This window comes from Pelophylax lessonae (assembly GCF_965119305.1).
Source record: "Pelophylax lessonae genome assembly, chromosome: 7".
Classification (NCBI taxonomy): domain Eukaryota; kingdom Metazoa; phylum Chordata; class Amphibia; order Anura; family Ranidae; genus Pelophylax; species Pelophylax lessonae.
In genome coordinates this window covers 37109579-37123035 of record NC_138774.1, presented here as the reverse complement: position 1 = coordinate 37123035, position 13457 = coordinate 37109579, and the positions used below count along the sequence as shown (strand labels likewise).

At 43.3% G+C, this 13457-nt stretch overlaps 1 protein-coding gene across 1 annotated transcript in view; it reads right to left on the bottom strand.

Moving 5' to 3' along the window:
- Window positions 1-370: 370 nt before the first annotated feature.
- WDR46 (WD repeat domain 46) overlaps window positions 371-13457 on the bottom strand; it is a 59922-nt gene continuing 46835 nt past the window's right edge. Inside the window, exons 12-16 of the mRNA XM_082262567.1 lie at window positions 13105-13252; window positions 9730-9824; window positions 8585-8680; window positions 6052-6165; window positions 371-501 (exon numbers count right to left, since the gene is read on the bottom strand). Of these exons, the coding sequence (XP_082118693.1) occupies window positions 394-501; window positions 6052-6165; window positions 8585-8680; window positions 9730-9824; window positions 13105-13252 (561 nt within the window). The 3' untranslated portion in view covers window positions 371-393. The remainder of the gene's footprint in view (window positions 502-6051; window positions 6166-8584; window positions 8681-9729; window positions 9825-13104; window positions 13253-13457) is intronic.

Genomic DNA, 13457 nt, shown 5'->3' with positions numbered 1-13457 from the left:
TTGTTTTTATCAATAAGGTTTCATCAGATTGCAGTTGTAAGATTAGAGAAAAAAAAACAACACACTATAAAAGGCATTTATTATGAAACATATATACAAAGAGGGGGTTGGGTGTATAGCCTAGAGCAGCTAACCTTGGCACCCCAGATGTTTTGGAACTACATTTCCCATGATGCTCATGTACTCTGCGGTGTAGTTTAGCATTATGGGAAATGTAATTCCAAAACATCTGGGGTGCCAAGGTTCCCCATCACTGGCCTAGAGGGCACTATGCTCCGCTCTGCTCAGCCACTATGCTCAGCCACATGTATTTCAGTGTTGGCACTGGTACCAGGCACCTCAGAAGCTGGTGTTCCACTCACAGACCGCTGTCCTCATCATACACTCAGCCGATCACTTTTTGAACCTGTCCAATATTGTTCGATGACTCTGATCAGCAGCTGCTGATTTGCTCTCTTTCTGCTCCTTCTCACGGGCTTTTAAGGATTTCTTGATTTCGACCTGCAGGAACAGAGTGACATAGAGCCATTATTACTGGAAAAAATGGAAGACTCACAGGACTTGTCAGGTGCGAAATAAGTAGAAAACTTCATTAAAAATTCAGTATTTATTCGAAAATTGAGTTTAAATAATGTATCCAAGATAAAACCATATACAATCATGACCCATTTCTTTTGGTCCTTAAATTCATGGCCGTATTAGGATGGTAAATCCTGACATGTTTCGCCTTCTGGGCTTCTTCAGGGGATGTATTGTCTGGTAAAAGGTCATGGAACCCACGGTTACTCCTATATACAGCAACTTGAATATATAATCTGAACTATTCAAGAGATGTTCCCAATGGTGTCAACCCAAAAAGGATTATATGTGGCCACATGGCATACAAGGACCACAAATATCTAAAAGATGACCACACAGGGACATAGGATCCTCACAGAGGGATATAATGCCAGCATGCAGAAAACCATTCAGTCTGCAGTACAATCCTGCCCATGTCGCTCCGGTAAAGAGAACAGTAAAGTGAAAAGCGCGTGCCATGTACCAGAAACTATACTTTATCATATAAAATACCGCTATAATGGAAGGGTCAAACATCAAACAAAAAATGCAATAATATTACAGCTCACCTCTCCGATTACCATTGCAGACATTCATTTGCCATCAAAGTATTCATTTCATGCACAAAATAAAAAATGGCCTCCCATTCTTGTGACCGCTTTATGGACATGAATTTGTTTCATGGGGGGGGCAATGAGGCTGCAGTGTCCATAATGGACACACGCTCCTCGGTGCCTGCTCAGCCCCAGAGCCACACAGCGTTACTGATTGTTATGGTGCCGTGCGGCCAACAGCGTGCTAGCAACCAGTGCTGGAAGGGGAAGACGGCAGAGCCCTGCTTACTCTAGAATGACATTGGTCCTATTTACCGATAGTTTCCATAGCTCACAACTGGCAGTATTTCCAAATTGTCACAGCTGTTGTGTCATATCAGAAAAGTATTGCACATAAGTACCTGAATTTGTCGCGTGCATTGGAACTCTTCACCGAATGTGTAGCAAGATTTTTATGAATTGGGTACAGTCCTTTCAAAAGCAATCATACTGCCAGAAAAGTGCTGCCGTATTAGGATGGTAAATCCTGACATGTTTCGCCTTCTGGGCTTCTTCAGGGGAAAAATCTTCTGCTAAAAATGTCATGGAACCCAAGGTAACTCTTATAACCGTGATTTGCAGCCAGCGGCTCTTTGTTGCACTGCCATACAGATCCGTTTCATCATTCTCATCCAGTATTCATCAATTGTTTTCCACTTCATCCTCTACTTACTAATTCACTCACTTCCCAGAGATTGACAAAAAAAATTGTCCAGATATCTCCCAACCTAACATGCAACATCTACCACCCCATTCAATGCTTCCTCTTTTAACCATGTTACGATGGAGGAGGTTGCTACACCATTTCCCAACACACACCTAACCGCCTTCTCCTTAGACCCCATTCATTCATGTTGTCCAGGTAGATCTACCCCTGCTTTAGGGGACCCTTGGAGAATCATCTCTTCAGGAAAGCCCATCCTGCCCTCCTCCCAAATATTGTACTATTCATTTTTTTTAAATTTGTAAAAGCACTGTGCAATCTGTTAGTGCTATAAAATCTTGTATAATCATAATAAAAAAAGCAGTCCCAATAACATTGTAATGTGTTTATATATACAGGCGCATCTCATAAAATTAGAATATCATTAAAAATTTAATTTATTTCAGTAATTCAATTAAAAAAGTGAAACTCCTATATTTTATATCTATGCGTTACACACAGAGTGATATATTTCAAGCATTTCTTTCTTTTACTTTTGATGATTATGGCTTACAGCTAATGATAACCCAAAATTCAGTATCTCCGAAAATGTGATTATTACAGAAGACCAAAAAAAAAAAAAGAAAAGGATTTTAATACAGAGATGTTGGCGCACTGAAAAGTCTGTCCATGTACAGTATAGTATGCACTCAATGATTGGTCGGGGCTCCTTTTGCATGAATTACTGCATCAATGCGGCGTGGCATGGAGGTGATCAGCCTGTGGCACTGCTGAGGTGTTATGGAAGCCCAGGTTGCTTTGATTGCGGCCTTCAGCTCTTCTGCATTGTTGGGTCTGGTGTCTCATCTTCCTCTTGACAATTCCCCACAGATTCTCTATGGGGTTTAGGTCAGGTGAGTTTGCTGGCCAATCAAGCACAGTGACCCCATGATCATGTGATCAGGTATTGGTAGTTTTGGCAGTGTGGGCGGTGCCAAGTCCTGCTGGAAAATGAAATCAGCATCTCCATAAAGCTGGTCAGCAGAGGGAAGCATGAAGTCCTCTAGAATTTCCTGCTAGAGGGCTGCACTGACTTTGGACTTGATAAAACACAGTGGACCAACACCAGCAGATGACATGGCTCCCCAAATCATCACTGTGAAAAAAATGTTGCATTTCATTTGGAAATGAAGGTCCCAGAGTCTGGAGGAAGAGTGGAGAGGCACAGAAGCCAAGTTTCATGAGGTCCAGTGTGAAGTTTCCACAGTCAGTGTTGATTTGGGGATCCCTGCCATCTGCTGGTGTTGGTCCACTGTGTTTTATCAAGTCCAAAGTCAGGGCAACCCTCTAATTTTAGCGAACTTCATGCTTCCCTCTGCTGACCGGCTTTATGGCGATGCTGATTATACTGTACATGGACATACTCTTCAGAAAGCCAACATTTCTTTTTAAAAAATCCTTTTCTTTAATCGGTCTTATGTAATATTCTAATTTTCTGGAGATACCGAATTTTGGGTTTTCTCTAGCTGGAAGCCATAATCATCAACATTAAAAGAAAGAAATTCTTGAACTATATCACTCTGTGTGTAACGCATCTATAGAAAATATATGACTTTCACTTTTTGAATTGAATTACTGAAATAAATTAATTTTTGATGATATTCTAATTATATGAGCTGCACCTGTAAATATAAATTAAGTCCCACAAGAAGAGTCTGTATGGGGCCTCTAGCAAATATTTTATCACCGCCACGCGCGTTTCAAGTTATAACAAGTTATTCCACACCCTGTGCAGACAGAGAATTCACCACAACAATGTGACCTTTTATTGCATAAAGGTCTGCAGCGATTTATATCTCTCCTTTGTCACAATCCTCATTAGTGTATAAGTATCAGTGGAGGGGCGAGGCAGACATTACATCCGATACAGAGCCGGAGGACAGTTGTTTACATATTTATGAATTTTTATACCGGTGACTATGTAGTTTCATAGTACATTAATTCAAAGCACATTTATAGAGCAACACACCAAACAAGCAGCACAACTATCTCTTCTCACATTAATCAATCCTCATTAGTAACCTTACACTCTTCCACCCCATCCCATGCCACAAATAAACTTTGACAGGGTGATACAATCTCATACACTTTAAGAACAATAGAAAAAAATGCACCAGCATGTAACTGTAATCATATTATAACCCCGCAGGGTATTATTATACTGGATTTATATAGCCCCAACAGTTTGCGCAGCGCTTAATAAAATTATATGCAAATGACCCGCTCTCAGAGTCCTAATGCTAAGAATTATTGTTTGGTTGTATTTATGCAATAGTGACACAGAGCGCGGGCGGGCCGCGGCAGATGGCCGCAGAGCGCAGATGTGTTATAGGAGTTGTTGGTGACAGCGAAATGTGCTGTAGGAAACAGTCATAGAGTGAGGACTCATTTCACTAATAGAGATTAGTTCTATTACAGACCAACAGGGAAACAGACTACTGTCTGCCGGGGTCCCTAGGGCTGCACAAAAAGTGTCACACGGCCACATGCAGCCCACCCAAACTGCAGAGTGGGCACCAAGGCATGCAAGAATTGCATAGAGATATGGTAAACAGTAGAGATATGGTCACCAGGACACAGTGAGAGGGTACAGTAAATCTAAAACTAAAAAAATGTTGCTTTAGATACACTTTCAGCAGGAACCAGAGCCTGCATATAGAACCATAACATGTAGTTGTCACCATGAAGTTCTTTAACCGCTTGCCGACCGCCGCACGACTATATACTGCGGCGGTCAGCCCCTCACAGGCAGAGTGACGTATCAGTACGTCACTAGCCTGGGAGGGTCTGGGGAGCGAGCGCGCGCCGCCGCGCTCCCGCGCGGTCACGGACCCCCCCGCGCGTGTGACCAGCGGACCCGATGTGTAAACAAGCTGCCTGTCATTCTCCTCGGTGTAAAGACACTGATCACACGGATCTACTATGTAGATCCGTTGATCAGTGTCCTTACAGCTCAAGCCACAGCCAATCACAATAGAAAGCACGCATCTAGGGACACACACAGCCCCTCCCTCCCAAATAAAGTTAACCCCTTCACTACCAGTGTATTTTTACAGTAACAGTGCATATGTATAGCACTGATTACTGTAGAAATGTCACTGGTAACCCCAAAAGTGTCAAAAATGTCAGTCAAGGGTCCGATCTGTCCGCCCCAATGTCGCAGTACCGCAAAAAAAAAAAAAAAAAAAAAAAAAAAAAATCGCAGATCGCCGCCATTACGCGTTAAAAAAAAAAAAATAACAAAAATGACAAAAATCTTTCCCTTTGTTAGTAAACGCGATAACTTTTGCGCAAACCAATCAAAATACGCTTTTTGCGATTTTTTTTACCAAACATATGTAGCATAAAACAAATTGGCCGAAAATGTTAAAACATTTTGATTTTTACATTTTTTTGGGGGGGGAATTTCATATAAAAAGATGTGAAAAATATTGCTATTTTTGCAAAATGGACGCTTTTTTTTGTTTATAGCGCATGATCAAAAAATCGCACAGGTGATCAAATACCACCAAAAGAAAGCTCTGTTTGTGGGAAAAAAAGGACGCCAAATTCGTTTAGGTACAGCGTCGCACGAACGCGCAATTGTCCGTTAAAGTCACGCAGTGCCAAATCGCAAAATACCCCCTGGTCGTTTAGCAGCCAAATCCTCCGGGGCTTAAGTGGTTAAATAACATACATTAAAACAAAAATATTACAGAATTACTTACGTTGGGATGTCCACAATGATATATACATAATAAAACTAAACTAAAAGCATACGTGGTCTATGGTGAGGCTGCCAAGGGGAATTAAATATTTCACCACTGCCAAGTATAGCGTTTCTTTCATAAAACAGAATGTATTTTCTTCAAAAAATGAAGTGGATATCTTCCAATATTTGATAATGTGTGGGGCCCACTATTCTGAAATAATTACTGAAAGTTCAGCATGTAAGGCCTTCAACAGACACCAAACACACAAAGTTCAGCTCTTCATGTTAGTGTTGGTTACAGAACGTTCCCGAGCACAAAGACACACCCTGTGACATTGTATTGTGCTGGACGTGTGTTGATTCACCCCCCCCCCCCCCCCATACCCCGGTTTCCCTTGCGGTGTTGCACTACATGCATGGAGAGAAAGTATACAAATGTCACCCCAGGGGTAAGGGCCGATGGGCAGTACATAGGTTACAGTTGTCATTCTCATTCTGGGACTCACCCTCTTCTCCTCGTGTGCGACCTTCTTCTTGCGTTTCAGGATATTCCCAGTGGAACTTCTTCCCTTCCGCTTATGTCGAGGAGCAAAGCGAGTCTTCTCGTAGGGATCAAAGCCCTGAGATGGGACAACAAATGTCAGGAACAGAAACATTTTGGCAAAAACAAGAAGCAACTCTTCCCAGATCGCCTCCTTCCTGAATCACAAGATCCAAGATTTTCCCTTTCCCCGAAACACTCAAAGGGCCCTCTGGCCTCCCCTCCCACCATTTTTTTTCAGTCCTCCCCCAGCCATTGCACTATTCCTCCCATTGACACCAACAGTGGGGAACAATTTCTCTCACTGATACCAGTGAAGGGGCACTATTCCTCCCACTGACACCAATGATGGGGCACTATTCCTCCCAATGACACCAATGATGGGGCACTATTCCTCCCAATGACACCAATGATGGGGCACCTTTCCCCGAAACACTCAAAGGGCCCTCTGGCCTCCCCTCCCACCATTTTTTTTCAGTCCTCCCCCAGCCATTGCACTATTCCTCCCATTGACACCAACAGTGGGGAACAATTTCTCTCACTGATACCAGTGAAGGGGCACTATTCCTCCCACTGACACCAATGATGGGGCACTATTCCTCCCAATGACACCAATGATGGGGCACTATTCCTCCCAATGACACCAATGATGGGGCACTATTCCTACCACTGACACCAATGATGGGACATTATTCCTCCCACTGACACCAATGATGGGTCACTATTCCTCCCACTGACACCAATGATGGGGCACTATTCCTCCCCCTGACACCAATGATAGAACACTATTCCTCCCACTGACACCAATGATGGGACATTATTCCTCCCACTGACACCAATGATAAAACACTATTCCTCTCACTGACACCAATGATGGGACACTATTCCTCCCACTTACCCCAATGATGGGGCACCATTTATCCCAATGACACCATGATGGGGCACTATTCCTCCCACTGAAATCAATGATGGGACACTATTCCTCCACTGACACCAATGATGGGGCACTATTCCTCCCACTGACACCTATAATGGGGCACTATTCCTCCCACTGACACCAATAATGGGGCACTATTCCTCCCACTGACACCAATAATGGGGCACTATTCCTCCCACTGACACCAATAATGGGGCACTATTCTTCCCACTGACACCAATAATGGGGCACGATTCCTCCCACTGACACCAATAATGGGGCACGATTCCTCCCACTGACACCAATGATGGGGCACTATTCCTTACACTGATACGGTACTATTCCACCTCCTACTGACCCCCAACCCTGAGACCATATTTATTCTCACCGAGACTGGGCCTGAAACATTTTCTACCCTCACTGGCCAAATATATATATATATTATATATAGTCGACTCTTCTGCAGGTTATTGCCATAATGTGCTAGTATGCACCGCAATCTGTCAATATGACAGACTCACCTTTTAAACAGAGCCATCTATCAGTGCTGTAACTGGTGCAGGTGCTTCCATCTTTTCCCAGTCTTCTTTCCTGGGTCCACGTGCTCTGACTATTTGAACGGCCAGGCCACTAGGACAGTACTCCCACACATGCGCACAGGAGTCACGTTCGTGGCATGGCGCTCTGCATTGACAGCACACTCCGTGTGCCCTGAATGCAGAGCGCACTGCGCATGTGCTGGTAACATTACCAGCTGCCCCCGCTGTGAATATCTCTTAAGCAGGTTAAGTTAAGAAGATATTCACTGTACATACAGGCAAGCCTTATTACAAGCTTACCTGTAGGTACAAGTGTCAATCAGATACTCAGACTTCAAGGATAATCAGACTTAAAGGATAAGTTCACCGTTAGAATATGTTACACCTGTATTCAGGGTGTATCATGTAACATATTCCAGCACCCCCCCCCCTCACCCCTTGAGAATGGCTTGTAGACCTCAATGGACTATGAGTGCACTGAACTCCAGCAGCCGGATGCCCTCTGATGTCATCCACACAGATACAGGGCCCATAGCCCTGCACTGGACACAAGGCTGCCATTGAAGATTCCACTGTTGGAGTGTAGGGGAGCACCAGCTGCCAGGGAAGCAGAAGACCCCTGCTACTTTTTCCATCCCCTAGACATACAGTAAATGAGCAGTAATCTCCTGCAGTGCAGACACTGCAATGAGGTCCACATCATATATTTTTGCAAATATCTGCAGGCCAAAAAAATCACAAGAGTCCTCCCGATTAGGAGGTGCAACAAACTGAAATATTGGTGCCAAAAATGAAAATTCAGGTGCCGAAAATGAAAATTACAGTTTTTAAAAAAATATATATAATTGTTAGATATATTGTATTAGATTTGACTTTTTAATATCATCAATTTAAATGGATATGAATTTATTGTCGGCTATTATCATCAGAAGAGAATCACAGATTATGGCAGGGAGATCTCACTATAATACATGGAACAATACAAGTGGAAACAGTAAAAGACAAAGAAAACAAAAATAATCAATAAAACAGGTTGCAATTACCAGTCTCTCCACTTGCTCCTTGCGTTTCTGATCCATGGTGATGGTGTCAACCTCTCCCAATTGAGTGGGGTCCAAAGTGATGAGCTCAGGCTGGATCTATGGGGTACAAGACAGGAAGAATTAAAATTGACACCAGTAACTGTACCAGATTTTATCCTTCTCTCAGCTTCAAGTGTGAAAGTGCCTTGTGACTTTACCTTTTATTGCACCTCCTTCAGCCCCCAGTGCCTGAAAACATGTTACACTGATAGCACTGCACAATGAAATGCAGCCCAGCAGGTTCATAGTACATGGTCCCCCAATTTAGTCTACTGTGCTGGGGATTATTGGAAAACAATATAAAGATACATTTCTGACAGTTTTACTAACAGTTTAAAGCGGAGTTCCAGTCATTTTTGTGTTTATTTTTTTTTTTCTTCCAATACATTTTTATTAAATCTTTCAAACATTTTTGTGTTTTTTAAAGAGGAAGAAAATTTCCCTGGTTTGTTTGTACTTATAATAAGGCTTACCTATAGGTACTGTAAATATCTTCTAAACTTACATCGTTTAGAACATATTTACTATATACGCCGCTGAGGACGTCATCGGCGCATGCGCTCTGAAGGAACGGTCGCCTGTGCCCTTTCTTCAGAGTTCTGTGCGGGCTGGCGGCTCCCACGAACCCGGAAGGAACACCGGGGAAGATGTCAGCCGTCTCAGTGGTGTGCGGGCCCCGCTGGAGGGCATATTTCTAAGGTGAGTATTTCATAATGAGCTAGGATGCGATGCATACTAGCTCATTATGCCTTTTAGTCTTTCAGGTTTTTATTTTTCCCCGGGGTTTATAACCCCTTTAAAAGTCAGCAGCTACAAAAAGGTGTAGCTGCTGCTTTTTAAATAAACAGCCACTCACACTCACCTGTCCCACGATCCAGCGGTGAACTCACCCCAGCCGTTTTCTCCCTCTGTCCTCCCTCGGCTTGCATATCACCCAGAATTTATATTGATATATCACCATATAATTATATATTGGATATTCAGCAATTTAATAGTTTAGCGCACCTGATACACATTTTGTTTCATTCATTCTATTTTTCTAAGGTAGCAGCTTTTCTATTTTCCAGCGCACTTTTTTCACACATCATAATATTTAACTACGTTACCTTTTCAAGCAAAGCTTTGACCTCCCATTCCTGCCTCTGCTTCTTGGATTCATATGGGTTGCATTCCAGACCATCAAAGTTGGCCTCGCCAGCCCCTGTTGGAGAAAAGGGAAGTGTGATTACAGGACATGATGGGGAGGTCTTTGAAGGGCACAGAAGGAATAAGAAGAATCAGATGGGAGAGGAGAAATAACACATTAAATATGAATTCCAGGTATGGATATTTTATACATGGTTACATTGGTTTAGATTGTGTAGGGATGCATCGGTTCATCCCTACACAGTCTACGAGGGTGCTACACATAGTTGCACTGGTCTAGGGTTGTGCCAATACCGTTTATTTTTTATCTGAGTATGAGTACCGATGCTTTCAGCCAAGCACTTGCCGATACCAAGTACCGATACTTCGCAGTGCAATTTGTGTCCATACAAAATGAATCACTGCGAATGATTGCATGTGATTTGAACAGGAATGTGGTGCCATTCGAACAGGAATGCGGTGCGATTCCTGTCCAAATGACATGAGATTTCCCCTACTGCTCCTGTATGTGTGAACACAGTAAAGAAAGGGCCATCTACCAACTCACATAAAAGTACATATCAAATCAAAATCTGCATAGCATCCTGGTCCTGCTGATGATAGAAAACCATGGCCGCTGGAGGTGCTCAAAGCTCTGGAGGAGACAGAGGCGGTCCCTCCCCAAGCTGACATCACTTCCACCCTATACCAACAGGGATCCTTCTCCTCCAGCCCTGTAAGCACTCCCAGCAGCCATGGTTTTCAATCATCGGAGGGACCGGGATACTATGCAGATTTGGATTTGACTATGTACTTTAATGTGATTTGTTAAAACATTTTTAATAAAAAATGCTCATTGCTGCACTAGATGGCCTTTCCCTTTCTTTACTAGGTTCACACACATAGGAGCTGTGGGAAAAATCGCATGCGATTTGGACAGGAATTGCAAGCGATTCTTTGCATTGCGATTTAAGCCAATTAATTTTGTATGGACACAAATCACTCTACAAAGTATCTGTACTCGGTATCGGCGAGTACTTGACTGAAAGTATGGGGGCTTGTACTCACCGATAACAAAGCCAGTATCAGTGCAACCCTAGACCAGTGTAACTATGTGTAGCACCCTCCTAGAGTACTGCAGGTTGTTAGGTAAATTTAGTTAGCTCCTCTGTAATCAATGGAGGAGGGGCTGATTGTTAATGCCTGTTCAGTGTCTCACAGAATGCTGCTCTGATTACTTATCCCTGTATTCTAGAGGATTCTACAATTATAGTGTGAGGAAGAACAGAGTGGGCAGCCTAAATATTTTTGGGACCCCAGCATATCCTTGTGGAGGCGTGCCCAGTAGGTGGTGGGGAGCCCATAAATAGCCCGACGCTTAAGGCAGGGATGGAGTGTTAATGGGTCCAGTCCTGCTGGAAGACACCCCCAGAATGAGGCAACCAATGGTCTTGTGGCTGCGTGAGTAGATGGTCTATGTCCTGGAGGGCTCTGTGTAGCTTTTGGTCTCTGGGAGAATTCATAGTCACCATTATAGATTCTGGGGGACATTTTTTTACAGTGCAGCAAAACAGGAGTCCTTCGAATGGTTATCGCTTCAGTTCTGGGGTATCCCATGCTTCCTCACCCCATGCAAGTTTTATGTTCCAATACGGAACTTGCTAAAAGGGCATGTCCAAAGTGGTAATAAATAGCGCATACTCAGACTGGTCTGAGGTAGTAAGTGGGCTTCCCCAAGGCTCAGTCCTGGGACCAACCTTGTTCAATTTATTTATAAACAGCTTTGAGGATGGGATCAGTAATTCTAGATCAGTTTTTGCAGATGACACAAAATTGGGCAGGGCAATAACTGCACAGCATGAAGCAGATATCCTACAGAATGACCTGGACAAAATAACAGAGTGGGCAATGACATGGCAAATGAGGTTTAATGTGGAGAAGTGTAAGGTTTTGCACTTGGGGACTAAAAACATAAAAGCACAATACACTTTAGGGGGGGAACCTTTGTAGGAATCAAAAATGGAGAAAGATCTGGGAGTCTTGGTTGATGATAGATTAGGCAGCAGCTTGCAATGTCAAGCAGCAGCTGCCAAAGCCGGCAGAATATTAGCATGCATAAAGAAAGGGATGTATTCCAGAGATAAGACTATAATCCTACCACTTTATAAAACTCTGGTCCGACCGCATCTGGAGTATTCTGTCCAGTTCTGGTCGCCAGTCATCAGGAGGGATGTGTTGGAGCTGGAGAGAGTTCAGAGAAGGGCAACTAAACTAATTAGGGGATTGGAGGACCTTAATTATGAAGAGCGGCTGCAATCGCTTGATTTATTCTCCCTGGAGACACCTGAGAGGGGACATGATAGCAATTTATAAATACCTCAATGGTGATCTCAGCATAGAAAAAAAGCTATTCAGTCGAAAGGATTGCATGAGGACTCGAGGGCATACAATGCGATTAGAGGAGAAGCGTTTTAACCTCGGGCAACGTGGGGGGTTCTTTACTGTTAGGGATACAAGATTGTGGAATTCTCTACCACGAGAGGTGATTTCTGCGGGAAGTATGGTGGCTTTCAAAAGACTCTTAGACATACATCTCAAGGAGAAAAACATTCAGGGGTATGAGAGATGATTACGGCCACACACACCTACACAGGTTGAACTGGATGGACCATTGTCTTTATTCAACCTCACCTACTATGTAACTATATAACCCTTAAAAGAACTACCTAGACTGTTCCTTTGAGCCAGTGAGAGAATGAAGAGAATGCTATGTGCCCGGCTGTGAGTGCCCTAACTGGGGGCATAAACCTAATGTTCACCAGAGACTTTTTTTTTGAAGTGTGCTTCATATGCATTTACCATAATTGGCCAATGCCCCTGGAAGCTGGAAATCACTGAGATAGACACCGCTACTTCAGTGATCTCCACTCGCTTCCGGGTCCAGCACTGAGTGACTGCCCTGCTGCATTCTGAACACAAAAGGTCGGTCACTCGGCACGGATGCCATTCAGAGAAATCTTTGCATTTTCACAATGAATTCAAAGCATTCTCTAATTGGACGAGATAGAGAGTGTGACATCACTACCCTGCCTCTCCACCCCATCCAATTAGAGAATGCTTTGCATTCCTTCTGAAGGGTGACCTCCTGTATTTAGAATGCAGCAGAATAGCCGCTTGGCTTGGAACCCAGAAGCAAATGGAGATCACTGGAGTAGTGGTGTCTTCTTCAGTGATTTCCAGCATCGATGGGCATTGGCCAGGTATGATATATGCATGGTAACATTGGCCCAGGCTGCAGCAATATAATTATGTATAAAATATCCATACCTGGAATTCTTATAGGAGATGTCACTGACCTGGTACAATCATACTGGTAAAGCCTCCACCATGACCGATTCCCAGGACATCTTCATAGGGACAGAACTGGAGCCCGTGGATTGGTGCTTTCACGGAAAGGCACATGTATGGAGCTTTGGGCTCAGTAATGTGGGTATCCTTATATACCTAAATAGATAGTGGGTTACATTTTTTTACTCTGGAGACACATAGTTTTTTTTCAGCAGATATTTTTCATAATTTCTTATTAAATAAGACATATTTCTTACCGCTTTCCTTTTTTAACAAAACAAAAAAAGACGGAAGAAAACACAGATAAAAAGAAGACCGCAAACAGTGCAGTCCATGCTTTACAAAGCAACACAATTAGGCT